At 29.7% G+C, this 25,470-nt stretch overlaps 2 protein-coding genes across 5 annotated transcripts; one reads left to right on the top strand and one right to left on the bottom strand.

Moving 5' to 3' along the window:
- The first annotated feature begins 799 nt into the window (after positions 1-799).
- Positions 800-3,048, top strand: LOC146896884 (elongation factor 1-alpha-like). Of its 2 annotated transcripts, none has more exons than XM_085733917.1 (3): positions 800-1,015; positions 1,308-1,789; positions 1,858-3,048. In XM_085733917.1, the coding sequence occupies exons 2-3, from the start codon at positions 1,322-1,324 to the stop codon at positions 2,737-2,739; spliced, it is 1,350 nt and encodes a 449-aa protein (XP_085590043.1). In that variant the 5' UTR covers positions 800-1,015; positions 1,308-1,321; the 3' UTR covers positions 2,740-3,048. The 2 variants fall into 2 exon arrangements, with proteins under 2 accessions (XP_085590043.1, XP_085590044.1); XM_085733918.1 differs by lacking the exon at positions 800-1,015 and adding an exon at positions 1,127-1,145.
- A 14,711-nt stretch (positions 3,049-17,759) lies between these two features.
- On the bottom strand, positions 17,760-21,343 carry IQD26 (IQ-domain 26). 3 transcript variants are annotated; one of them, XM_085733733.1, is made up of 5 exons: positions 20,647-20,997; positions 20,445-20,472; positions 19,499-19,957; positions 18,778-18,984; positions 17,760-18,593 (listed from the first exon to the last, which is right to left on the bottom strand). In XM_085733733.1, the coding sequence occupies exons 3-5, from the start codon at positions 19,916-19,918 to the stop codon at positions 17,973-17,975; spliced, it is 1,248 nt and encodes a 415-aa protein (XP_085589859.1). In that variant the 5' UTR covers positions 19,919-19,957; positions 20,445-20,472; positions 20,647-20,997; the 3' UTR covers positions 17,760-17,972. The 3 variants fall into 3 exon arrangements, with proteins under 3 accessions (XP_085589859.1, XP_085589858.1, XP_085589857.1); XM_085733732.1 differs by lacking the exons at positions 20,445-20,472; positions 20,647-20,997 and adding an exon at positions 21,143-21,343; XM_085733731.1 differs by lacking the exon at positions 20,445-20,472.
- Between the last annotated feature and the right edge of the window lie 4,127 nt (positions 21,344-25,470).

The following is a 25,470-nucleotide window of genomic DNA, read 5'->3' as shown; positions in this document are numbered from 1 at the left end:
TTAAGATTGGATTTCATTTGCTTTTATTTAGATTAGGTTAGTTTTTTTAAGGAATTTAGATTAGGTTAGTTATTTTTCATATCTTATTTCCAAAACAAACAAAAAGTTTCTTCTGAAGGAAACAAACAAAAAGATTTAGTTTTAAAATTTAATTTCTATTTTCTAGAAGTATCTATAGCTTAGATTAGATTTAATTTGTTTTCTCTTTTGTATAAACAAAAATAAGAAAAAAAAATCTTTGTTTTTCTTTTTTTACAAGAAAGTATTTATCTTTGTTGTTTTAATCTAATCATCTTACACAAACTCTTCTAAAAATTCTTGTGTGTCTAATACGTGTTATGCACTTTTTTTTTCTTCGTCGTGATTTTATTCCATCGATTTTAATGATAAAGTTTTTAACGAGACACTTTACAAAATGATGTTGTAATCTTTTTTTCAATAACAAATGGTGTTATAAATATATTATAGTAGATGGTTATTGGTCTTTTTTTGTTGGGAAACATGCTTATTGGTCTTTGTACCAAACATTTGACCAATTTATCCATATTTCTTATAATCTCATACTCTTACTTCTATATTTTCATAAAAATATAATATGGTTCTTTTGTATAAAGTTACACATATAATTTTTTTTTACATAAATTTATTGAATGAGAGTAGAGAGAGTTGTATAGTTTTTTAAAATGATGTATTTTACATGTTTAAATGAGTAAATTTATTTATTATTAAAATAAAAAAAATAAAAAAAATAAAACAAATTTCCACTATAAATCCCGTGATGTAAGAGTGGGACATTCTTATCACATCACTTATGTGAGAGAGAGAGAGAGAGAGAGAGAGAGAGAGAGAGAGAGAGAGAGAGAGAGAGAGAGAGAGAGAGAGAGAGAGAGCGGGGAGAGACGGTGAGAATATATAAATGGAACCAATCTGCTCCTCTCTACTATATTTCTCTTCCTTCCAGGGCAGCTTTCTGTTTCTTCAAGTATATTTTTTCTATTTCGTATCGTCCCGACTCGTAAGCATCGATATTTTTTTTCTTCTTCTTCTTCTTTACTTGGTTGATTCTGGGGTTGTGGAAACGGCAAAAACGCAGGCGGGGACAGTGAAATATTCTATTTTTAAAACTTGCTGTATTTTTTTACCCTGTATGTATCATAATAGGTTATCATTGGTTGTGCTTTTTTTGACTTGTCAGAATCAGAATGTTATTGTGTTGTTGGTAGCTAGCATTTTATTCATTGTTGAATACTTTACTGAGAGTAATTTATTTTACTAATGTCCTGTTGTTTTCTGTGTTGAATTGGCAGATTAAGGTGCAATAATGGATAAAGGAAAGGTTGGTATTAACATTGTGTTTATCGGTCATGTCGACTCTGGGAAGTCAACCACTGCTGGTCATTTGATCTACAAGCTTGGAGGTATTAAAAAGGATGTCATTGAGCGATTTGAGAAAGAAGCCGCTGAGATAAACATGTGTTCATTCAAATATGCTTGGGTGCTTGACAAGCTCAAGGCTGAGCGTGAAAGAGGTATCACAATCGACATTTCTCTGTCCAAGTTTGAGACAAGCAAGTACTACTGCACTCTCATTGATGCCCCCGGACACAGAGATTTCATTAAGAACATGATCACCGGAACATCCCAAGCTGACTGTGCTGTTCTCGTATATGATTCTAATTCTACTACTATTGGATCTGAAACTGCTTTTTCTAGGGTTCGTCAGATTCGTGAACATGCTCTCCTCGCTTTCACCCTTGGTGTGAAGCAAATGATCTGCTGCTGCAACAAGGTATTTATATTTGATTATTACTTTTATTATTCATTTATATAAGTACTAATTTTCATCTATCTTGATAGATGGATGCCACTGCACCCAAATACTCCAAGGATAGGTATGAGGAATTTGTCAAGGGTTTTTCACCCTTTTTGGAGAGGATTGGCTATAACCCTAAAAAAATTACATTTGTTCCCATCTCTGGTTTTGAGGGAGATAACTTGATTGAGCGTTCTTCTAATCTTCACTGGTACGAGGGTCCCACCCTTCTTGAAGCTCTTGACCAAATCAACGAGCCTAATAGGCCATCAAACAAGCCTCTCCGATTACCACTTCAGGATGTCTACAAGATTGGAGGAATTGGAACTGTGCCTGTGGGATGTGTTGAGACCGGTGTCTTGAAACCTGGAATGATGGTGACTTTTGCCCCAATTGGGCTGCAAGCTGAAGTGAAGTCTGTGCAAATGCACCATACAAATCTCACTGAGGCCCTTCCTGGTGACAATGTGGGATTTAATGTTGAGAATGTGTCTGCTGAGCATCTCAAGCGAGGCTATGTTGTCTCAAACTCCAACCACGACCCAGCCAAGGAGGCAGATAACTTCACCTCATGTGTTATCATCAGGAATCACCCTGGCCAGATTGGAAATGGCTATACACCTGTTCTTCATTGCCACACTTCCCACATTGCTGTCAAGTTTGATAAGCTTCTAACCAAGATTGACAGGTGTTCTGGTAAGTTAATTGAGAATGAGCCCAAATTCCTGAAGAATGGTGATGCTGGCATTATTAAGATGATTCCCACCAAGCCCATGGTGGTAGAGACTTTTTCTAATTATCCTTCACTCGGCCGTTTTGCTGTCAGAGACATACGTCGTACTGTGGCTGTTGGAGTCATTAAGGCTGTGAAGAAGAGGGATCCTGGTGCAGGAGGTAATATCACTAAGTCGGCATTGCAGAAGTGAATTGTGCAGGATGATCTTAATTTAAATAGAAAGTGCATCGTCGTTATTACAATAATAATAATTAGTCTTTGGTTCTGAGTATTTCTATACCTTGTCTAGTAAACTTGTTTTGCAGGTTAAGTGTCAAGTCTGCACTGTCATCTCACAGTTTTTGTTCCTAGAACTCGGTTCTAGATTGACTCTGGCAGGGCTATTTCTTTTTCGTTTTATGCTTTAATTATTGTGTCTAGTGTGAACACTTGGATTTTGTAGACATCAAGTTTCTGAACATGCTGATTTTGTTTTGAATATCAATTCTTTATTTGTGTATTTACTTCTTGGTGTAATGTTTTATGTTCTTGCCGGGTGTCTCTGATTGCTCCAGACAATATAGTTGGCCGAGAATGTCAGGAGCGTTTTTGAACGTCACTTGCATAATCCTTTGATCATTTGTTATTCTTGTCTAAAATTTACATTTGTTATTCTTGGTGAATCAAATGCATTTAACTTTTTTCTTACATGATCAATTAACTTAAATAAAATCAACTTTGATCACCGGAACGAGGGTTTAATGAACTTTCAACAATGGAGGGAAATAAACAGTGTTTTATTTCCATTGTTAAAAAGAGAAAGATTAAAGTCCACAATATGTAGCATTTTCTTTCCATTGTTGAAGTCATTTTTATCCCACCGACAATCATTAATTTATAGCTAATAAACTAAGCTTCCATTCCATTTAGTGATGATTCATTCTTTTTTGTTCTACACACTGTCATCTCCATCTGTGACCTCTCCACTTAAAACATATTCATCCAACAAAATTTGGAAACCAAAGCATGATTTCATGCATAAACTTGTGATACTAAAAAGGAACATAGGACAAAACCAACACAAAGAGAACAAAGTGTGGACGTGAAAAAATCATATCTTAAAAATGCATAAAGCAGCTAGTTCGATTGAACTTCTGCGACCAACAAATTGTAGTATTGATGAGACTCATTAATATTTTCTAAACTTGATTTATTCTTTGTATTTAAAATTGGATGATTTATTTTTTGTATTTAAAATTGGATAAAGTATAGAAATCTATACTCTATAAAAAGAAGTAATAGTAGTGTAATTTTTGTGAGCACGGTAGATTTGTTCTTGTGGCCATACAAGAACAGTAGATTATTTATACTATACTTACTAGCGGAAAGACGGGCACTATCGTGCCCGTCTGTCCGCTCTTTCTACTGCGCTAACACATGTGATTATTTTATTATGTTTGTTTGTATAATTTTGATTAAATTTTAAAATATTAATGAAAATTATTGATATATTGATTCATAAACAAAATATTGTCAAGGCATATAACAAAGTTATTTATGAATTCAACATATTTTAGTTTGCCTACATATATAATAAAGATAAAATAATGATCTTTTATTGTTTATTCTAATAGTAATTAGTAACATCATAACATAAATGTATAAATGACATGTTATGTAAAAGAAACATTGTTTTAAACAAAATAATTATTTATTTAATAATTAAGAAAAAAATATGGTTCTCTTTATATAAAAAAAGTCACGCTATTATAGTTTGTATAAGCAATTATAAACCAGCAAAGTTAAATAATCCTTGAAATTAATCGTAAACAATTGAATCATAATCACTTATAAACCAAACCAGCAAAGTCAAATAATCCATAAAATTAATCGACTTTGATTAGTTGTAACATGAAAGAAATAGAAAAAAAAAACTTACAGGTTAATTCTAAATTCTAATGCAGAGGGTTGAGAGAGGTTGAAAAAAACTAAACAATGCGGGAACGAACTATGAACTGTGAGAACCCTACTTATTAATATTTCATGTTTAATATAGTCCTAACAAATCTTTTTCTAAAATATTTTGAGTCCTAATCTTTTTTTAGATGATTTAAAGTTTAATCTTTAACAATATTTTTTTGCTCACTTTTGTTACTAATCGTTTTTTAAAACGATTTAAAGTCCAATTTTAACATTACTAGTTTAGAGACCCGGCGTTGCCCGGGTTAGATATTAAATAAGTTTTATAAGTTTGTGTGCACGAATACACGTGTCAGTATATTAGATTGAATTTATTTAAATTTACAATTATAATAATATCATAAAAATAAATATAAATATTTCAAAAAAAATTAAAAATAAATATAAATGATGAGATGAATGTCCAATGCAAGAATAAAAAGTGTAACAAAATCAATAATGAATTAGTCCAAGTGGTAATAGTTTTGGGTCCTTTAAACATGGACTATTACTTTCCCACCATATTGCCTTCTCCCGCGCCCTGTAAAATTTCTAAAAATGCCCTTGTGCATTTCGGATTTTAAAATTCGGATTCATGTTTACTATTTCGGATTTTATAATCCGGACAATTCTTATGTATAATCAGCCATCAGACTCTCTCACATTTCAACAGTTTTGAGTTTTCCTTTTAAAAACAACAAAAAAAACTAAGTAAAAAATGCTAAAAACCTGTCAAATAAAATCATAAAAATATAAAAATAGTACCAAAAAATTCTAAAAATCAAATAAAACTAATGGAAATTTTTTCGGATTTTTCTGAGAATATGAAAAATTAATAAAAATGAAAAATGGGTCTAAACGATGGAATTTTGGATTTTTCTGATTTTCTAGGGATGTTTCGGAGCAATCCAATCAAGTAGCCCGAAAACCAGATTTTTGTTAAATAAAATATTGGTTTTTAAAAATAGAAAAAATAATAAAAATATTGAGAATGAATGTGGAAGTGACATGTGGCATAAAAAACCTTACTTTATATATATACTATTGATTGATTGATTGATTGATGTGTAGTTTGTTGAGATAAAAAATACTGAGTGCATAAGATCAAAAGTTTGTTGAGATATTTATGTTAAATAAAATAGAAAAAATAATAAAAATATTGAGAATGAATGTGCAAGTGACATGTGGCATAAAAAACCTTACTTTATATATATACTATTGATTGATTGATTGATTGATTGATGTGTAGTTTGTTGAGATAAAAAATACTGAGTGCATAAGATCAAAAGTTTGTTGAGATATTTATGTTAAATAAAATAGAAAAAATAATAAAAATATTGAGAATGAATGTGGAAGTGACATGTGGCATAAAAAACCTTACTTTATATATATACTATTGATTGATTGATTGATTGATTGATGTGTAGTTTGTTGAGATAAAAAATACTGAGTGCATAAGATCAAAAGTTTGTTGAGATATTTATGTTAAATAAAATAGAAAGAATAATAAAAATATTGAGAATGAATGTGGAAGTGACATGTGGCATAAAAAACCTTACTTTATATATATACTATTGATTTTTTGCTCATGTTTGTTATTAATCTTTTTTTAGAGGATTTAAAGTCCAATCTTTAACATTATTTTTTGCTCATGTTTGTTACTAATCTATTTTTAGAGGATTTAAAGTTCAATCTTTGACAATATATTTCTCACGTTTGTTACTAATTTTTTTTCAGATGATTTAATGTCCAATTTTTAACAATATTTTTTGCTCATGTTTGTTACTAATATTTTTTCTCACATTTGTTACTAATATGTTATTAGAAGATTTAAAATCCAATCTTTAAAATTATTTTTTGCTCATGTTTGTTACTAATTTTTTTTAGAGGATTAAAAGTACAATCTTGAACAATATTTTTTGCTCACGTTTGTTACTAATCTTCTAAAAAAAGATTAATAACAAACGCGAGAAAAAAAAAGATTTATAGTCCAATCCTCATCGGCTATTATTTTTGTTTAAAAAAATTTAAAAAAACTCATAGACCCGTGAGAAATAAAGCAGGACAAAACAAATAACGTTAAGAGATGAGAATGAGAAAATAAAGTTTATGTTATTAATTAGTAGATTAGTTAGTGATCATTCAAGTTTTTTTTTGAAAGAATAGTGATCATTCAAGTTGTAAGTTTCTTTATTTTTTGACCTCTTTTTTTGCCAACAAATACCTTTGTTTTAGAAGTTGGTAAGCGAACTTTTGTTTCAGGAATTGGTAGATATGTAGTTGCTAATAATGGTGGTAAAAGAGGGTTAACGGAGGTGATTAGTGACATGAATTACTAATAATGGTGGTAAAAGAGGGTTAATGGAGATGATTAGTGACATGGATTACTAATAATGGATGTAAAAGAGGGTTAACGGAGATAATTAGTGACATGGATTACTAATCCACGTGTTATTTTATAATTGGCTAATTGTATTTAAAATTAAGGGTATTTTTGAAAAGAAAAGTCCAATTAAGGGTATTTTTGGAATGAAAATTCCAATCCAAAAGTGTGCTGAAAGGGATAGTTTTCTTTATATATAGTATAGATTATTATTATTTCTAAATTACCCTTCAATTAATGTAGATTATAATTTTCAATAACTCTTTTATTCTTATTGAACAAGTTTTCATGAGGAGTAATATAAAAAAATACAATCACTCATTAAATGAGTCCAACTATTTTTGTTAAAGGGTGTGAATTTTGTATTGTTGTTTATATATAAGAATTTTGTATTGTTGTTTATATATAAGACTAGAAGAAGAAGTATGTTATATCGGGACACACCATATGATCCTCAATGCTAAATGAAATCTAAATAAGATTCATTTTTATCTTTTCTCAAAAATATATGAGATTAGTTGTATCTTGTTATGCATTGGGAATGTTAAATTTGTCTAAACATACATTCAATCAAATCACATCATATCATGTCACTTTCAGAAAGATTAATTTATAAAACATGTATCTTCAAAGAGGACTGTGGTTGAGTGAATCTATAAAACATTTTACACTAACAGGGCATAAAAATCAAAATTAATGCATATATTTTTTTTTGAGTAAATATATATGCATTAAATTTAATATATCTCCTTCCCCAATTTTTTTTAAAAAATTATTCAATTAGAGAGTATTTTTCTATTTTGTAGATTTTTTAAATGTATGCTTTAATTTTATTTTGTTTTTTAAATTGAGGGAGTGGAAATGTTCATTAAATAATGTGATAATAATGCTTATTGTACCACCGTCACCAATGAAATTTGGATTTTGTCTCTTGAGACCGTTAGGGTTTACTGAGAGTAGAGAAAGGAAAAGTGAAATTGAGGGAGAGAGAAAAGTGAGAAATTTGGAATATGCAATTGATGCTCATCTACATTTTATTCCAAAAATGGTTTTTTAGACTAAATAATTTGCCATCACACACATGAAAATGACATTCAATACCCCAACTATATTTAACTACAGTTCGCTGCTTAATTTTCTCTTTTTGGAGCGAACGATAGTTAATTATCATCGGGATATTTTGATCATTTTTATGTGCGATAGCAAATCATTTAGTGTAAAAAGCAATCCTCTTTGTTCCTTGAACATGATACTATTTCTACAACATTGATGGGCTTTGTATATCACATGTAGGCCCAATACTATATAACAAACTCATATAGTTAGTTACTTGCATAATAAGTAACTTCTCCAATACTAATTAACTAACAACCTTGTTTAATCTAAAATATATACATCATATCATAACAACTATACACTGGATTAGTGCACCACAATATCCTCTAGACCTCCAAAACCTTTGAACCTTCTGAATGACTTATTTCAAGTCCAAACATCTATATTTGAATTATAGTCAATATAAACTACAAGATTAAGCTCTTACCTAGAGTTAGCACTCTGGACAAAAAAACTAAAATTAAAAATAGACATAAGATATTTTTGTTACAAATTATAAAAAATAAAATAATATATTCAGTAATATATAGATTAATTTTTAGAGGTTGTTCTTTAAAAAAAATGTTGTTTTGTGTTTGTTTATCAAAATGAAAATCACTTTTTCTTTTAAACATTTGCTGTCAAAAATAAATATCTATAGAGAAACTCTTCGAAACATCTTCTCATTTAAAATAATTTATAGATTTTTTTAGATTCTTTCAAAAAGAATCTATAGCAAGTGAAGTGAATGAAAACTTTTAAACTTAATTTTAATGATTAAAGAAATTATAACAATCCGAATCATAATTAAAATATTTACTTACCATCATTAAACTAATATTTTGTTAAATCTTGTAGATTTTCTAAAGTTTCGAAAAAACATGTATTTTTTTTATTTATCTTTTGATCATATTTAAAATGATTCTCTTATTAAATAAGTTAGTTGAGGGTTGGTTAAGGTTTTTTTAGAGCAAATAGTCACTTTAGTCCCTGACTTTGCACCTCGCTATCACATACGTCCCTGACTCAAGATTAAATACAAATAAGTCCCTGAATCTACACTTCCGTTATCACTTTAGTCCCTGCCGTTAAAAAAAATCTGTTAAGTGATGATGTGGCACGCTGACAAGGAGTATGATGTGTCACAGGGACTAAAGTGAAAGTAAAAAAATGGTCACTTTGGTCCCTGAATCGAAAATCAATATCCTCAATTTACTATTAGATCCCTGACTGTGTATACTTACTGTCAGTTAGGTCCCTGAATCGAAAATCAATATCCTCAATTTACTGTTAGGTCTCTGACTGTGTGTACTTATTATCAGTTAGGTCCCTGACATTAAACACGAAATTTCACTAAGATCCTTGGCAAGTTGTGTGGTTTAACATGCTACTTACTCAACACTAAGGTATTTGTGCTAAATATCAAAATATTATAACACTTATAAAAATGATTCCATAGTTTAATAACAAATGTTTCCATAACATAACTATTAAGCCATTAATGTCAATCATAGAGTAATTAAAAGATTGCACAATATTTGGGCATATAATTCAACAAGTCATTACATAATGATTCATCAAGATATTAAACAAAATATCGCACCACGGTTGTGCTTATAATTTAGCAATTTCGGTACATAAATATCTAACAAACATCACATAGTTGGCCTCGGACCCCTTGAAGTTGGCATGAAAGATGTAAGCATTTGTAGTTCATTCAGACGTGCATTTGGATTTTGACCCCTAATTTCGTGTTTACTATCAGGGACCTGACTGACAGTAAGTATACACAGTCAGAGACCTAACAGTAAATTGAGGATATTGATTTTTGATTCAGGGACCTAACTGACAGTAAGTATACACAGTCAGGGATCTAACAGTAAATTGAGGATATTGATTTTCGATTCAGGGACCAAAGTGACCATTTTTTACTTTCACTTTAGTCCCTGTGACACGTCATACTCCTTGTCAGCGTGCCACATCATCACTTAACAGATTTTTTTAACGTCAGGGACTAAAGTGATAACGGAAGTGTAGAGTCAGAGACTTGTTTGTATTTAATCCTGAGTCAGGGACCTATGTGACAACGAGGTGCAGAGCCAGGGACTAAAGTGACTATTTGCTCTTTTTTTATGTATGTTGGGTGAGGGATTTGGGTACAACTTTTATTTATGTTGCTACCTACGACTCATAGTCTAGCTTTCCTTGTGTTAGTTAGGACTCATTGTGATTTTAATAAATTCCATTTTGACTTCTTCAAAAAAAAAGTTAATTTTAAAATTATTTATTTAATTTGTACTTGTTAGCTTTTTTATCTGAAATACCCTCCTTAACACAATATTTTCAACACAAAACCTCCTATAAATTAGTGAATCACGCTATTTTGACCTTATGAAGGGAAGTGTACATCAACATTCTCTCATGATAAATACATATGTTTATCACTATTTTACGTGAGATCCATTTTTAAAGTTTGAAACCTACAGAAACTTCACTTAATGAGAAAATGACTATAAAAGAGAGTGTTATTATTTTTTATTTTTTGGCTTAATTAGTCCCCGAGTCCCTTAACTTAATTGTTTGTATCAAATTGGTCCCTTAAATTTAATTTGTACCAAATTGATCCTCTAAGTTTTGCTCCGTAACCACTTTAGGTCCTTTCTGTTAGTTTTGCTCAAAAAACATTAACTCATGTATATGAAATACCCAAATCACCCTTAATGCCAAATTAAAAATCACAATTTATATTTTTTCAAAAAAAAAATCCCAATTTATTTTCAAAAATAAAAAAATTCTAAAAAATTGGAAAATTAATTTTCAATAATAAAAAAAATTCTAAAAAATTTGAAAAAAAATCAGGAATTTTTTTTAAAATCTGGAAATATTTTTTACGGATTTAGTCAAAATGGATTTTTGTTAATTATAATTCAGATTTTTTTCAATATTAAAAAGATTTTACAAAATTCAGGAATTTAATATTCAAAAATTCAAAATTTTACAAAAAAGGTCAGATTTTTTTTCGAAAAAAAGTTTTTTAAATTCAGGAATTATAATTCAAATTTTTTAAAAAAGATTTAAGGTCAGATTTTTTAAATTCAGGAATTATAATTCAGTTTTTTAAAAAGATTTAAGTTCAGATTTTTTTCAAAACAAAAAGGATTTTACAAAATTCAGGAATTTAATATTCAAAATACAAAAAAGGTCAGATTTTTTTTCGAAAAAAAAGTTTTTTAAATCTGACCTTATAATCTGAATTATATTAACAAAATCCGTAAAAACTTATAATCCGTAAAAACTTAAATCTGACCTTTAAATCTGACCTTATAATCAGGAATTTAAAAAACTTTTTTTCGAAAAAAAATCTGAATTATATTAACAAAAATCCATTTTGACTAAATCCGTAAAAAAACATTTCCAGATTTTTAAAAAAAAATTCCTGATTTTTTTTCAAATTTTTTAGAATTTTTTTTATTTTTGAAAATTAATTTTACAATTTTTTAGAATTTTTTTTATTTTTGAAAATTAATTTTACAATTTTTTAGAATTTTTTTATTTTTGAAAATAAATTGGGATTTTTAATTTGGCATTAAGGGTATTTTGGGTATTTCATATACATGAGTTAAAGTTTTTTGAGCAAAACTAACATAAAGGACCTAAAGTGGTTACGGGGCAAAACATAGAGGACCAATTTAGTACAAATTAAATTTAAGGGACCAATTTAGTACAAACAATTAAGTTAAGGGACTCGGGGACTAATTAAGCCTTATTTTTTTTTATAAAAGAGAGTGTTATAAAGAGTGTCTTGCTGGCACTTTTATAATTAATTTAATCCATTAATTTAGTCCATCAGACTACCCCTCTTTTTTCACTAAAGAAAAGACTTTTTAATTAAAGAATTTTTTTTTGACGCGTTAATTAAAAGAACTTATTAAAAAAACATAAAATTGAACCCCAAAACTTATTTTTGGTGCACCCGAATCCAATGACAGGATCCTGGATAGATAGAGGCATAGATCATGTACTAATAATATTATCAATACACACAATAAAGCCACCGAAAGATACAGTGCTACAAAATATAGTGGGGTTAATGGATATTACTAACATCAAACAATCAATTAAAAATCTGCAATGTTCCTTCGCTCAAAAGAAATTGGAATGGTCATTATACTAAACCAAAATTTCATTGTTCCGATCAATCAGGCAATTCTGAATCCATTTGGTTTGGTCCGGTGGTGCTGACATACGATCTTGAAGTGTGCTCATCTTAAAATCAAATTCGATTTTCTCGGATGTTTTTTTTTTGTTTTGAAGAAGCTAAACTGAGTTAAACTTACGGGGATTCCCTCTAATCCTTTTTATAAGAGACAAATGGATCAACCAAATTTAATATATTTGATTCATAAACTAAATATATATATATATATATAAACTTTTATTGACTTATTTATCTCTTGTAAAGCCAAAATTTAATTATCGGAAAGTCCAATGAGATTGGTAGTAGTCGCTTATGTAGATTGGTTTTAATATAACTGTGTGCGTATAAAGAAATGGATTAATAGAGCATCAATCTCAATATCTCCACCAAGACAAGTGACGAAAGCAGCAGCACAATTAGGCCACTAGACCAAACAAATTGGACTCCATTTTCTTGAACTAAGTGTTGATGCAGACTATCGTATAAAATACTAACCCTCTTTCTTAATCTTTGAATCACAAGTTCAGGACTAGCATAATCATTGTTGAAGGAAGCACTTAATAGATTAATCCATTTTGGCCTCTTCTCAACGTCTCTTTCTGTCTGTTCAAACATTGAGAATATTGAGTAATTAACTAAAGGAAAGAGGAAAAAGAAGTTAAAATCAAAGTTCATGGAAACAAGTACAAGATGTTTTCACCAAGGCTTATCGCATAGGTATGGATAATCTTAAAATTTACTCGAGTAAAAGAACTACTATTACAACATTCCAATCACATCTTAGACTTTGTTTGCGAGTTTAGAGGAAAAGGGAGGGGAGAGTTAAAAAAAAAGGAACGAGTGAAAAAAATAGAAGACATTGGAGAAGAGAGTTTTAGGGGGTTTATTTTTCTCTAAAAAATTGCTCTTTCAAAAAATGAGAAACATTTCTCCATTTTCTCCTGTATTTTCCACCCCTGGAAACTCACCCTTCCCCTCCCTCCAAACTCCTAAATAAAACCTTAGTGTTTCATTCGTCCGCATACAATGACTTTGGCTACTATCATTTTTCTTTACTTCAATACAAAAAGATAAAGTCTTTTATGGATAAAACTCTAAATCAATGTTATTTGGATACCATCATACCATCACATAAAATGAACAAAATTTAAGAAAAATAATTTGGTCACATCAATTGACATTATTAATTTGAGAAATTCTTAGGTGAACTTTCACTCAACATGTCATCCTTACACTCATCCAATTAAAACACAACACCTCATCAAAATAATAATAAAATAAAAAAATAGAAATTTCCTTCTCTCCTCTCCCCACTTTTCTTAAACTGATTAATCATGCACCAATTTTTTCTTGAGAAATCATACTAATCAATTTCCTTTCATTTCAACACACAGGAATGTTCCCAACTTTTGCTAGATAACATGCTGTCAGGATACGTGTTGTGAATCACTCCAACAAACTAACTTTCTGCTTTGGGTTTATTTTTTTCTCATTTTTTTGGTTAATTTTTTTTAAGGAATTTTTTTTTGAACAAATTTTTTTTTTAAGAAATTTTACTTAAATTTATATAGATTCAAATTGTGAAACCATAGTCCCACTTTACAAATCAATATCCCCTATTGAGTAAGAAATTCAACGATTACACAGAGGGGATGGGGCTTTCACCATTGTTGGAGAGAGAAATTAAAACGAAAGGAAATCATGGGAAGAGTGGGGAGAGGAGAGAAGGAAATATCTGATTTTTTTATTTTATTATTATTTTGATGAGGTGTTGTGTTTTAATTGGATGGGTGTAAGGATGACATGTTGGGTGAGAGTTCACCTAAGAATTTTTCTAATTTTATTATCTTTTTTTAAAAAAAAAATAGTTGTGTGTCCCCAAATATTTTTATTTCGACTTGTGCTCAAACAATTATGGATGTGTTTGTTTTAGCTTTAAAAAAATAGATTTTTGTTATAAAAATCTAGATTGTTTTTTTAGAGATTTTATTTAAAAAAATATTTGTTTGTTTACTATTAAAAAAAAATTAAAAAATGATTTTTAGTTAGTTCATGTGTTTTTGAAAGAAAAATATGATTTATGAAAAGTTAATCCTAATAGCTTTTCATTTTAGGATCAAAATAAATATTTTGTTAAAATGATTTTTTTAAAAAATTTAAACAAACGTTTATAAATGAAAAGGTGATTTTTTTTTAGGGTCTTGTTAACGAGTGCCCCCGGGACACTCTTTAAGGATTCCAAAAGAAGAAATTATTATACAAAAAAGTCAAATATTTCAATTTCCGATACATTGATTGCATGTATTTTCATGATAAATTACCTTTTATAGGCCTTAACCGGGGACACTGGTTAACATTTCCCCTTTTTTTTGGGTAGTGTTAACTTGTGCCCTCAGGGCACATGTTAAGAATCTAAAAATGGAATTAAATAATAAATTTTGTCTTGAAACGATAAGATTTCAAATTTCAAGAATATTGAATGCACAATTACCAACAAAATATTTCTATCTTTGGCTCCTTAACTTGTGCCTTGAGGGCATAAGATAACATTTCCCTTTTTTTATAAGAATAATCGTTTTTTTCTAAAAGAAATTATGAACAAACGGAAATAGTGAGGATGATGTATGGATGAGGTTAATATTATTCTGTCAAATAGTAATATGCATTGCCTATATTACCCCTTAATCATACCAGATAGAAATTGGAATGATGTTTTTTTTTCAGTTTAAGCTCTGAATCATTCATGAGAAAAGAAATGTTGACTCGAAATCCAACAACCAAATTCAAAACCCAAGTCCCCAACACAGAACAGTCAAATGAAACTCTAATCATTGTCGATATGAAATTTAAGATTCAAACTGTGCCTTTGGATTGGACTCCTTCACACTTCAGCTTCCACGCACTTCCTTAACGCGTGGGTTCACGCGGCCAAAACTTTGATTTAGTTCATTTTTACTACTCTCTTCGTCCCTCGATAGATGACCTAGTTGACAATATACATTATTGACTTGACATACTTTGACCATATTTTTCTACTAATTCACAAAGATAATATTATGTAAGATGTTGTTGTATTCGTCTCGATGAATATTTCTTATGGTTAAGGAATTATAAAAAGAAATTTTGTCTTGAAAATTGTGTATTCTACGTTTTGAAATTTAAAATGGTGTTTTTTCAATGCAAAACTTGATTTTTCTTTCTACTTTTAATTCCTTAACTAGTGTCTGGAGCTCGTTAACAACACCCTTAAAAAAATACATTTGATTGATATGCATTGGTAAAAATATTTAAGTTACATCTCTCCGAACTTAATTAGAAATTCTGAATTCAAACTTAACTTTGAGAATGCATCAGTGTCATAAAATTTGAGACAATTTTACCATATATTATAGCTCAATTTTACTTGAAAAACTAATCTCTACAATTGCGGAGGATATTAGGTTCACATACAAAAAAAAAATTGTTATATGAAATCACATTTCATGTCTCTTGCCATGTTAGTTATATATAATATATCTACACAATTAATTATACAATAAGATATAATATACGTAAAAAATAAACTTTTTTTTTTGAAAGAATGTAAAAAAAATACACATGATAGTGTATAACAATCAAACTCTTATATTATGTCAAAATAACAATTAAAATCCTTTTTTAATAGATTATTTTTTAGAAAAAAATAGAGAAAGACAAAATTATTATTAATAACATGGTGACACTAATTACTTTACAATTGTTTCGTACGAGATTAATATTGTCCCTAAAGGTTAAAAAGTTAAACTCTAATTACCGAATGGGTCTTGTTATCTTGTGCCCTAAGGACACAAGTTAAGAAATCTAAAATTAGAAGTTTTTCGTAGAAAAGAACAAAATGTTGACTTTAAAAAGTTGAATAAAGTTAAATGCACTAATTTTAAGATATTTATTTCTATTTTAAATTTTTTAACGTGTGCCCTTACATTTGCCTTACCGAATTTGTCTCTTAACAAATGTTCAAATTTGAATCTTTGTTTAAGATTGAGTTAACTAATCATTTTCATGTCTTCTTGCTAAAAACACATGTGCTCATGACATCCACAATTGAGTCTTGTTCCTTAACAAAGGGTTTTGTTCTTTGCAGTAATCATTAACTGAGCTTGCGTAAATAGTAATTTTTGTAGTGTACATATATATTTTCAAAATGTCGATATGATTGTCTTTTAGTTTTAAAAATGTATATGTCTTCTAGAAACGAAATATAATCATATATGCTATATGATTGTGCAACATGGAAGTGCTTAAAAGGTGAGGGGGAAAAAAACAGTATGAATGAAATAGGCATGAATCATGATATGTCAAAGGTTGTTGGAATATTTAACAATTAATAAAAAAATATTTGTCAACAAGTACCAACAAGAAAACTACAATTCATTCAGTAATTTGTTATTATGAAATCCCTAAGATGTTTTTACATGATTTTGCAAAAACATAGTTACTTATCAAAATGAAAAATATTCTTAAATCTTTTTGGGAATAAGAAATTTATATTGTATATACAAAAGAATCTTTGGTACTGATTTTAGGGTATAAATATTGGTTACTAGCATGAGACAAGACAAGGGAAAGGAACATATATCTTATAGTGTCATTATCGTTGGATTCGTTGCAACTTGATGCTATCACATTTCACGCAATTTTGAGTGATTCTTCCAACTTGAAGATGATCACTAGCTAGCTAGCTTGTGGTTACTGCCAAGCCATCACACAATTAGCTGGCAATATCACTAGTAAATTAGTGGCAAGATTGTGTTTGGCCAACTTGGTTCGGTTCGAACCCAATGAAGCACGTACATTTTTTGGATTAGACATGTTCTGGTGTCCGACACCGACACATGTAATTACACTAAATTATGTGATTTTCTCAAATTATTAGCGGTGTTGGTGTGTCAGGTTTCGTGTCGTGTCTGATATTTGTGTCCTTGCTTCATACCCAAACCAAACATTTGGGCTTGTGCACTCCTAAAATTTTCTGGATTACTTCGTACATCCACATTGCAGAATAACCGTTTAGAAAACATATTTTAATATGTTTAAATGTTCTTCCGTAAAATTACTTTTGCTTTATAATATATTCAAACTAATTTTTGTGGCCGTAAAATCAAACATACACTAAAAACTATGAATAGCAAACTGTTGTTCTAGTGTCAGACATTTCAACTATTTAGAAGTAATTTGAAACTATTCCCAATCTGCAATTTGATGTCCCAAAGATTCCCAATCTTTTTATGTAGCATTGAACATTTCAAGTTGTTTCTCATTGGTTTTTAATGCATTCCATAGGAAATAACTTGACAAAGGAAACCATTCTGTTTGGAAGTTTACTTAAAATTTTGTAAGATACATTACCAAAAAAAATTATTACATTTTTTAGTAAAAACATGTGATACAGTACAATTATACACTTTTTTTTACTACATATCACAATTGTAAGCTAATAATATATAATCTACTAACCTCAAAATAACTTAAGATTCAAGTCATAAATCTAATGAGATACGAGTCGCGTGTATCGTAACGCACTGATAACAATTGCTATGAGTACAAAGTTGTATTCTTTAAAAGAAACCAAACCAAATTCTTTACTAGATGTAAACCACTTGGTTACAAAAGAAAGGGGAATGATTGAAAAAGAAAGAAGGAAAAAGGAACTCTTTAAAAGAATGTACACAAACACAAATGAAAAAAAACAAATTCCAAAGCACTAACTAACATCATTACAACTTTAGTTTCCTCTCAAATTTCTCCAATACTGTGACAACTAAAAATGTCAAGAATTCCATGATTCTTCATCTTCTTGTTGTGTCTGAAAATTGGATGAAGGTTTTTGCATTCTAACACCACTGATACTGTTTCTTGCAGACATCATTTCATTGAGTGAAAGCCTTTTCTTAACTTCAGGTCTTTGTTTTGGAGCACTATGTGACCTTAATTTTGCCCTAAATGACTGAGTATTAGCCATATAGTTAGGAAAATTTGAGTAATAATAAGGTCTAAAGATGTCACCCCCGCAAACACTCTTTGATGGCGTGTTTGGAGGACGCATAGAAGAATTACTGAAACGCGGTGTGTTATGCGTTGTAGGGTACCTACACTCTTCAAGATTGTTGAAGTACCAATCAAAGTCTTGCTGTTGTTGTTGATGGTGATTTCTACAATCAGGAACTGAGATTCTACCTGGAGGAATAGGTGATGAAAGTGCATGAAAAGGTGGTAATTCTTCTCCATATTCAGACATTGTTGAGGTAAATCTCCTAGATTTTGATCTAGTTTTGCATGTGTCAATTTCAACAATCTTTGGACTTTGATCATCATATCCATTCAATGGTGTTTCATAAGATGTTGGTAGTCTTTTGCTGTGAAATTCACTTCTTGTTTCATCATATCGTTCCTAAGCAAGTAACAAAAGGAGACATAATAGCAAACAAATTAGACACTACTTGTTAATTGATTCATGCATATTCGGATTGGCAGTGAGTTCGACAAAATCACGGTCCAAACTGACTGTGGATCCTAACATGTACATGTTTGGTATGCAATGCAGAATGCAGGATAAGGAAAATTAAGTTTTTTACCAGAGATTTTCTTGCAAGAATTTCAGGTAGAAATCTACTTTCTTTGCTCATGGATCGACGAGCTCTTTGTGTTCGGACAGAAGTTTGAGCTCTAAATAGAGCTTGCATGCTGTGAAGAGTTGCAGCAGCTCTTTTTCTAACAAGATAGCCTCTAACAAGAGCTTGTATCTTAACCAATCCTTTCAATGCTCTAAGAGCCTTCCTTGCCTGAAAAATTGATTAAACAACATATAAGTTTGATTCAAACCAAATTCTAGCACAACACAGATCAAGACCATAAAGCCTAAACCATAACAATAACAAATCAATACATTAGAAATCAAATGTTTGACAAATTCAAATCATGTCAAATATTCTATATGGTTTGAAAGAAAATGAGGATTTGAAAAACAAGTCAAGTCAACTAGATTATGGAAAAAAGGGAAAGTATATGCCACTTGTTTCAAGGATCCAAACAGAAATAGAGGAACACTGTTTCATTAAGAATCTTAAAAAACAAAGAATCTAAAATAACACTTTCCCACCTTTTGAGAGCAGACAAAGAAGTAGAAATCAAGCAAAGCTATTCACTTATACCAACCAAAATATCTTTGTCTCAATCACCACAGAAATCATAAAACAATGCAAATTTATCAAATCACAAACATTTACATTAACTAAGAAAAAACAAACATACCAAAATGAGAAAAACCTTAACAAATTCAAAAAGAGACAAACATACCAAATAGCCTCTGAAGAAAGTTTGGATCTTCACAGCACCCCATTTCTCCCTACTTCCACTGAACAATGTACCTCTACCTTGACTTGTCAGCCTCACAACTGCCACGGCAGCCTGCGCGGCGGCCACAGCAGCATCCGCAGCGGCGGCTGTGGCAGCTGCAACAGCAATTGCATGTTTGTTCTGTTGATTTTCTGTATCAGCAATATAGGATCTGAGCCAGGAACCATCAGAAGATGAAGTTGGAGTAATGTTAGGAGGTTCCACTTCCACATTCTTCCCTTGTTTTGCAAAACTCCATCTTCTCTTCTCCTTTTTGATGTCAGGTGTCAATGAACCTGAATTAATGTCACTGTGGTCCTTCTCTTTCTCCTTCTTCTTGTTTCCTAACAAACTCTTGAACCATCTACTAGCTTTTCCCATAACTACTTCTTCACAAACTTTTTTGTGTTAAGCAAGAATCTGAAGTGAGTGAATGAGAAAAACTATGTCAAATGTTGAATAAACGCAATACGAGGGAATTTGGTAAAATTTAAAAAGAGTGTGTGTGGAAGGACAAAACAAGTGGAGTTTAGTGCAAAAATCTAAAGAATCTAAACATTAAGGAAAATATTATTCAATACCAAATAAGTGCTTAATAAACAAACGGTGGTAAAATACTAAAAATTTGGATAAAGATGGAACTTTTTTTGAAAAAAGAATATAAAAAAACTTCTGACAATAGCTCGTGAAGAACTGTATTACATGACAAAAAGATGTCGCAGAAAGTTATCAGAGAGAGGCTCTCAAATTAACCATAAAAATAAATTATAATAACCTCAAATCATAGATTCAAAAATCAATCAAAACCCATTAGAATAATACTTGCAATAAACTTCAAAATCTAAAACACCTACATATTGAAGAGACAAGAATTAGAGACAAAACACAAAGGTAAAAAATCACTCACTTGCTAAAACATTCAAAATCTAAAACACCTACATAGTAAAGAGACAAGAATTAGAGACAAAACATAAAGCACCTTAAAGAGCCTAAAAAACAGGTTCATAATAACATTAATCATAGGAAAAATGAAAAGGAAAAAGCACCTTAAAGAGCCTAAAAAACAGGTTCATATGAATCTTAAATTCAAAAAAGTACTTTCAACTCACCCAATAACAATCTCAAAAATCACTGTCAAATGGTTCCAACAACAATTGCAAAACTTTCTGGAACAATGTGTTACGTATGAAAGATACCCACTAAAAAACAAACAAACCCGTGAGCTATGCTAGTTAGAGTTTTCTAGTTCAAAAAACTCATTGAGTATAGTTTCATTTCAAAAACCCATTTGAGTATATTTTCTTCACATTTCAAACTATCAAAAAGTTTCTTCCTTTATGTATTTCAAACCAAAATAAGACTATGAGTTAAGTTCTGCAACCAAAATAATAATAACACCACTGAACATATAGTACACTGCATATTTTTGCTGTGAAATTGTACTATACATTAAAAGTCTTATACCAACTCAAAAATAGTTACTTTATATAAGCTTCTTTGTCCCCACTAATAATCCAAAATAGGGTCATTGAAAATGAAATAAAAATTGCAAAAAAATAAATAAAAATCATATTTTTTTTTTCTGATTCCATTGCTTTTGCTTACCCTTTTAAATATCTTTATCACTGTCAAAAAATTTCTTTTTCTTCTGATAGTAAAATCTGTAACAGAAAAGTGGCTTTTGAAATAGTCTCAGATGAGAAATAAACGGAGGTGCAGAGAGCAGTCAATGAAATTTTAGCATAACTGATGATAGCATTAAATTCTATTCTTAGGTGAACTTCTAGTAGTGGATATCTTTGGAATACTCCAAATTTGGTTGGTTTTGTTGCCACTCAATGCTACTCCCTCCGTTCCTTTTTAAGTGTCACTTTTTAACATTTTACACAAACCAAGGCACTCAATAAATGTTACCTTTTTCTTATACAATAATCTTTACTTTTACTATAATAGCCTTAGTCATTTAATATTTTATTTCATATATTTCTCTCTCCACAATAAATAACTAAGGGTAATGTTGGTAAAACAACATTTATTGTTGCATTGAACTTTGAAAGTGACAGTTAAATAGGAACAAAAAATTTCTCCAAAAGTGACACTTAAAAAGGAACGGAGGGAGTAATTAATACTACCATGTGATACTCCTATATTGTTGCTGATGTTATAATTTTATCTTAATTCGATTTTACTATAATTTAATTTAATTGTCATTCAAATTTTGAATTTCAATGTCTCGTTTTGAATCAATCATATATTATATGAGAGTTTCTTGTATAATTTTTTATTCTTTTTTTTATAAGAGGTAACAAACACTTAATTAAGGTCTTTGGCATATTCTAACAATTTATTGTCTATCCTCACAAGCTTCTATGTTTAAGGACATAATAATTTTTTATTTAGAGCTAATTGTTTGGTGGATTTGAATTTGGGGTAGTTTTAGTGTCACACAATTTTTCTATTTAACCGTCTCATTTGAATTTAAGAGTCCAAATTCTTTATAGCTTATGTATTGCTAACAAGTGTCCTAAGGATATTGTTTAAGAAACCTAAAAAAAGAAACTATGTCTTGAAAATATAAGTCAAACATTTTTAAATGTCATGCCCGTACAATTTCCAATGCAAAAATTGTCACTTTTAGATGCTTAAACAATGCCCTTAGGGCACTTGTTAGCATTTTCCTTTTTGATATTACGTAATCTAAACTGCCGAATCTTAGATTTTGACACGATTTATCTTGTATGATATTCTTTTTTTGGTTCATAAGTGAGTATAGTTCTAAGTATGCACCAAGTCAAACTTGAAGTTCTTTAACCCTTTTCAAAAATTGTGCTTCGGTAAATAGAGTTTTGATGATTTAACTTATGGGTCCATCGTATGTGTCACCGACATAATAACCATATCTTTTGTCAAAAAAACATAGTTACCATATCTATTAGTAGGAATATTTTTTAGGGATAAATATATCTGGTGGTCTTTAAATTATAGTATGTTTATAACAAGTTAGTATTTAAAGTTTTTTTAATATAAATTGGTCATTTAAGTTTCTTGTTATAAAAAATTGATTCTATAGGTTATAGAATAGTTATAGTGTTATAAATTTTTTAAACCAACTTCGTTAAAAAGTGATTATGGATCATTTGATATTGAGGTGTTAGATCGAAAAAGTGATTGTGACATCAAACATGATTACTTACGTACATTTTCTTCTTGTTTTTGAAATCTATCTAATTTTACAGGTAAATATTTCATCAATAATATTAAAATTTGTTAATTTTGTTTCAAATCAAGACTGAATAATACACCTATGAATCTTAGTATTAAGAGCGATGAATTTGGACATACCAACTTAACATTAAACCACATAACACTTTTAACTTAGTTTGATGGAAATAGGAGAATTGTGTAGATATTTTATGACTTAGAGAATCAAGTTGTAACAAAAAAAATAATTTAAATGACAAACTTGGTATAAACATGTAACTAAAAGAATCGTAGATGATATTTCACCTATTTTTTGGATATATGTTATTTGAACAACTATTTTCTGATAATATATGGGACAACTAAACATATAAAATAACGTGAGTATTAGCACATAAACCAAATCAAGGAAAAAAAATATGTGCATGTGTAGACTTGTGAAGAAGGAGGAGGCACCTATTAGATGGATTTGTTTTTTTATATATTTAAACGGACTAGAGTATCTATGAAGAATAATGTGTTTGTGAACTTCTTGTCCAACTCATAAAATGGAAGATTGACACTTAGGTCAACAAATGTTTTAGTATATGGTTGGGTAGGAGAGAAACTTGTATGTTTGAACTTGTGGGATCGGGGTTTTTATTGTATGAAAGACGACTCTCAAAGCCGCTTCACGCAAAGTGGTCAACACATGAGAAAGTGTGTTCGACAATCAACATGTTTTTACAGTATTTGCGTTTGTCACTTTTGACTTTTTAGCAGTAGAAGTTGTTGATCATCTACAAAGACTTCAAAGTGTTATGCATAACAATGTTGCATCTTCTAGATTCATGAATGTTATGATTAAAAGAAGAGGAGTGTTAACTTGTGCTCTTAAGGTACAAATTAAAAAAACTAAAGATAAAAATATTTTCTTGGAACTTGTGTATTAAATGTTGTAAAAGTTTAATTATTTATATTTTGAATACAAAATTTATTTCTAATTTACTTTTTTAGTTTTGTGCCCTTAAGGCTTAGGGCACAAATTAACATGACCATTAAAAGAATTGGTTTTATTATCCAATGAATGTAAGTGATATAAATTGTTGTCCGTTTGTCTTTCGTTTATTTGTAATTGTGTGTATATAAATAAATTCAATGTAATATTGGAACACTTTTATAATTGACCAATACTTGTTGTCTCAGAATTTTATTTATAAAAAGACAAAAATATTTTTTTTTAAAAGGTGACAAAAATAACTTTGTATAGAGTTTTTCTTTCCTTAGGTTATTCCAAATAAATGTTGAATATAACATTTATCTCCCCTTTCCTTGTTAATGATATATGAATGATGAAGGGTATTCGTTTCTTCTTTTATAGATTTTTTTTTGTTTCTGACAATTCTTTTACATCTTTCATATATATGGAAATACAAGTAGGTTTTTTTTAATGGACAAATATACAAGTTAGGTAAGCTTAATATTAAATGAGATTAAAAGACGAAATAAAACGCTGCCGTAAGCCCGTAACTCCGTATATCCACTCATTGAATACGTTATCATTTATAAAATGACAAAAAGCAATTAATTCTAAGAAACATTTTCTCCGAATATTTTGGTAGAGTACAGTTGGAATCGAAATAAAATTAATTGAATTTGCAATACGATGTAACTAATGAGAGAAGAAAAGGGAGGAGGGGGGAAGATAGTGGGGACTGATGTGAGGTAGAAGACAAAGAACTAATATTTGAAATTATTATCAAAATTTAGATGATAGCAATTGATGGTTCTCTCTTATTCAAAAACAAAAAGTATATGTTTCTCTCTCAAAAAAAAAAAAAAAACCTTAAATTGATTGGGTGATGATTATTGTTAAGTATGGAGTAATTAATTTTGATAAAATTGATTTCGATAAAAACTTTAGAATTTTTTTAATAGTTTAAATCCAGGGCCGTTCTTTGGGAAATGCAAAGAGCTCAACTGAGTTGGGTCTCTCAAAATGATGGGCCTCAAGAAAAAAATTATTGCTCAATATCCTCACCCCCACTCAAAAAAGAAAAATAAACATGTTTCATGTTTCTATTTCTAAGTTAAAAAACACATCTTTAGTAAAAATAATTGCTAATTTTGATTTCGGTGACTAATAATCATTATATGATTGCTATTTTCAATTTAAATAGAAGATTATTCTTTTATATTAGGGGCATATTTTTACTATGAGAGCCGAGCCTCCAGTTTCATAGGGTCGGCCCTATTTAAATCAAAATTGATGTTAGATATGCAATTACTAAAATTGTTTCAATTTAACAGTGGATGGACATTTAAGCAAAGGGAATTGCAAAATATATATTATGAGTTAATATTTTGAAGACTTGTGTTGCACTAACTAAAGTTTTAGGTTCAATTTTTTTATTGTCAATTTGGATGAGTTAATTTACCTGAAAAATCATAGAAGTTATAAATTATCGTGTTAGGTAAAATCAATCCAATAAACAAAAATTGCTTCTTTGTGAAGAAAAAAACAAACACATTTCTAGCACAAGTAGATGCGAGTTGAAGGCATTAATATCCGTTTAACGGATGCAACCGAACATTTAGGGTATGTTTGGAAGATCAAAGAAAGTGAAAGGAAAGATAGTAAGAGGAAAGATTGTTAAAGGAAAGAAAGTGAATAGAAAGTGAATGGAAAGTGAGATGATTTTTTAGTTGTTTGGTATGAGTGAAGGTGAAAGGAAAGAAAGATTTATATTTAA

Source organism: Medicago sativa, chromosome 8, assembly GCF_051527215.1.
Source record: "Medicago sativa cultivar Bolivia chromosome 8, Bolivia_mono, whole genome shotgun sequence".
Lineage (NCBI taxonomy): Eukaryota > Viridiplantae > Streptophyta > Magnoliopsida > Fabales > Fabaceae > Medicago > Medicago sativa.
Note: the sequence above shows the minus strand (reverse complement) of the source record. Positions and strands in the feature narration are given on the sequence as shown.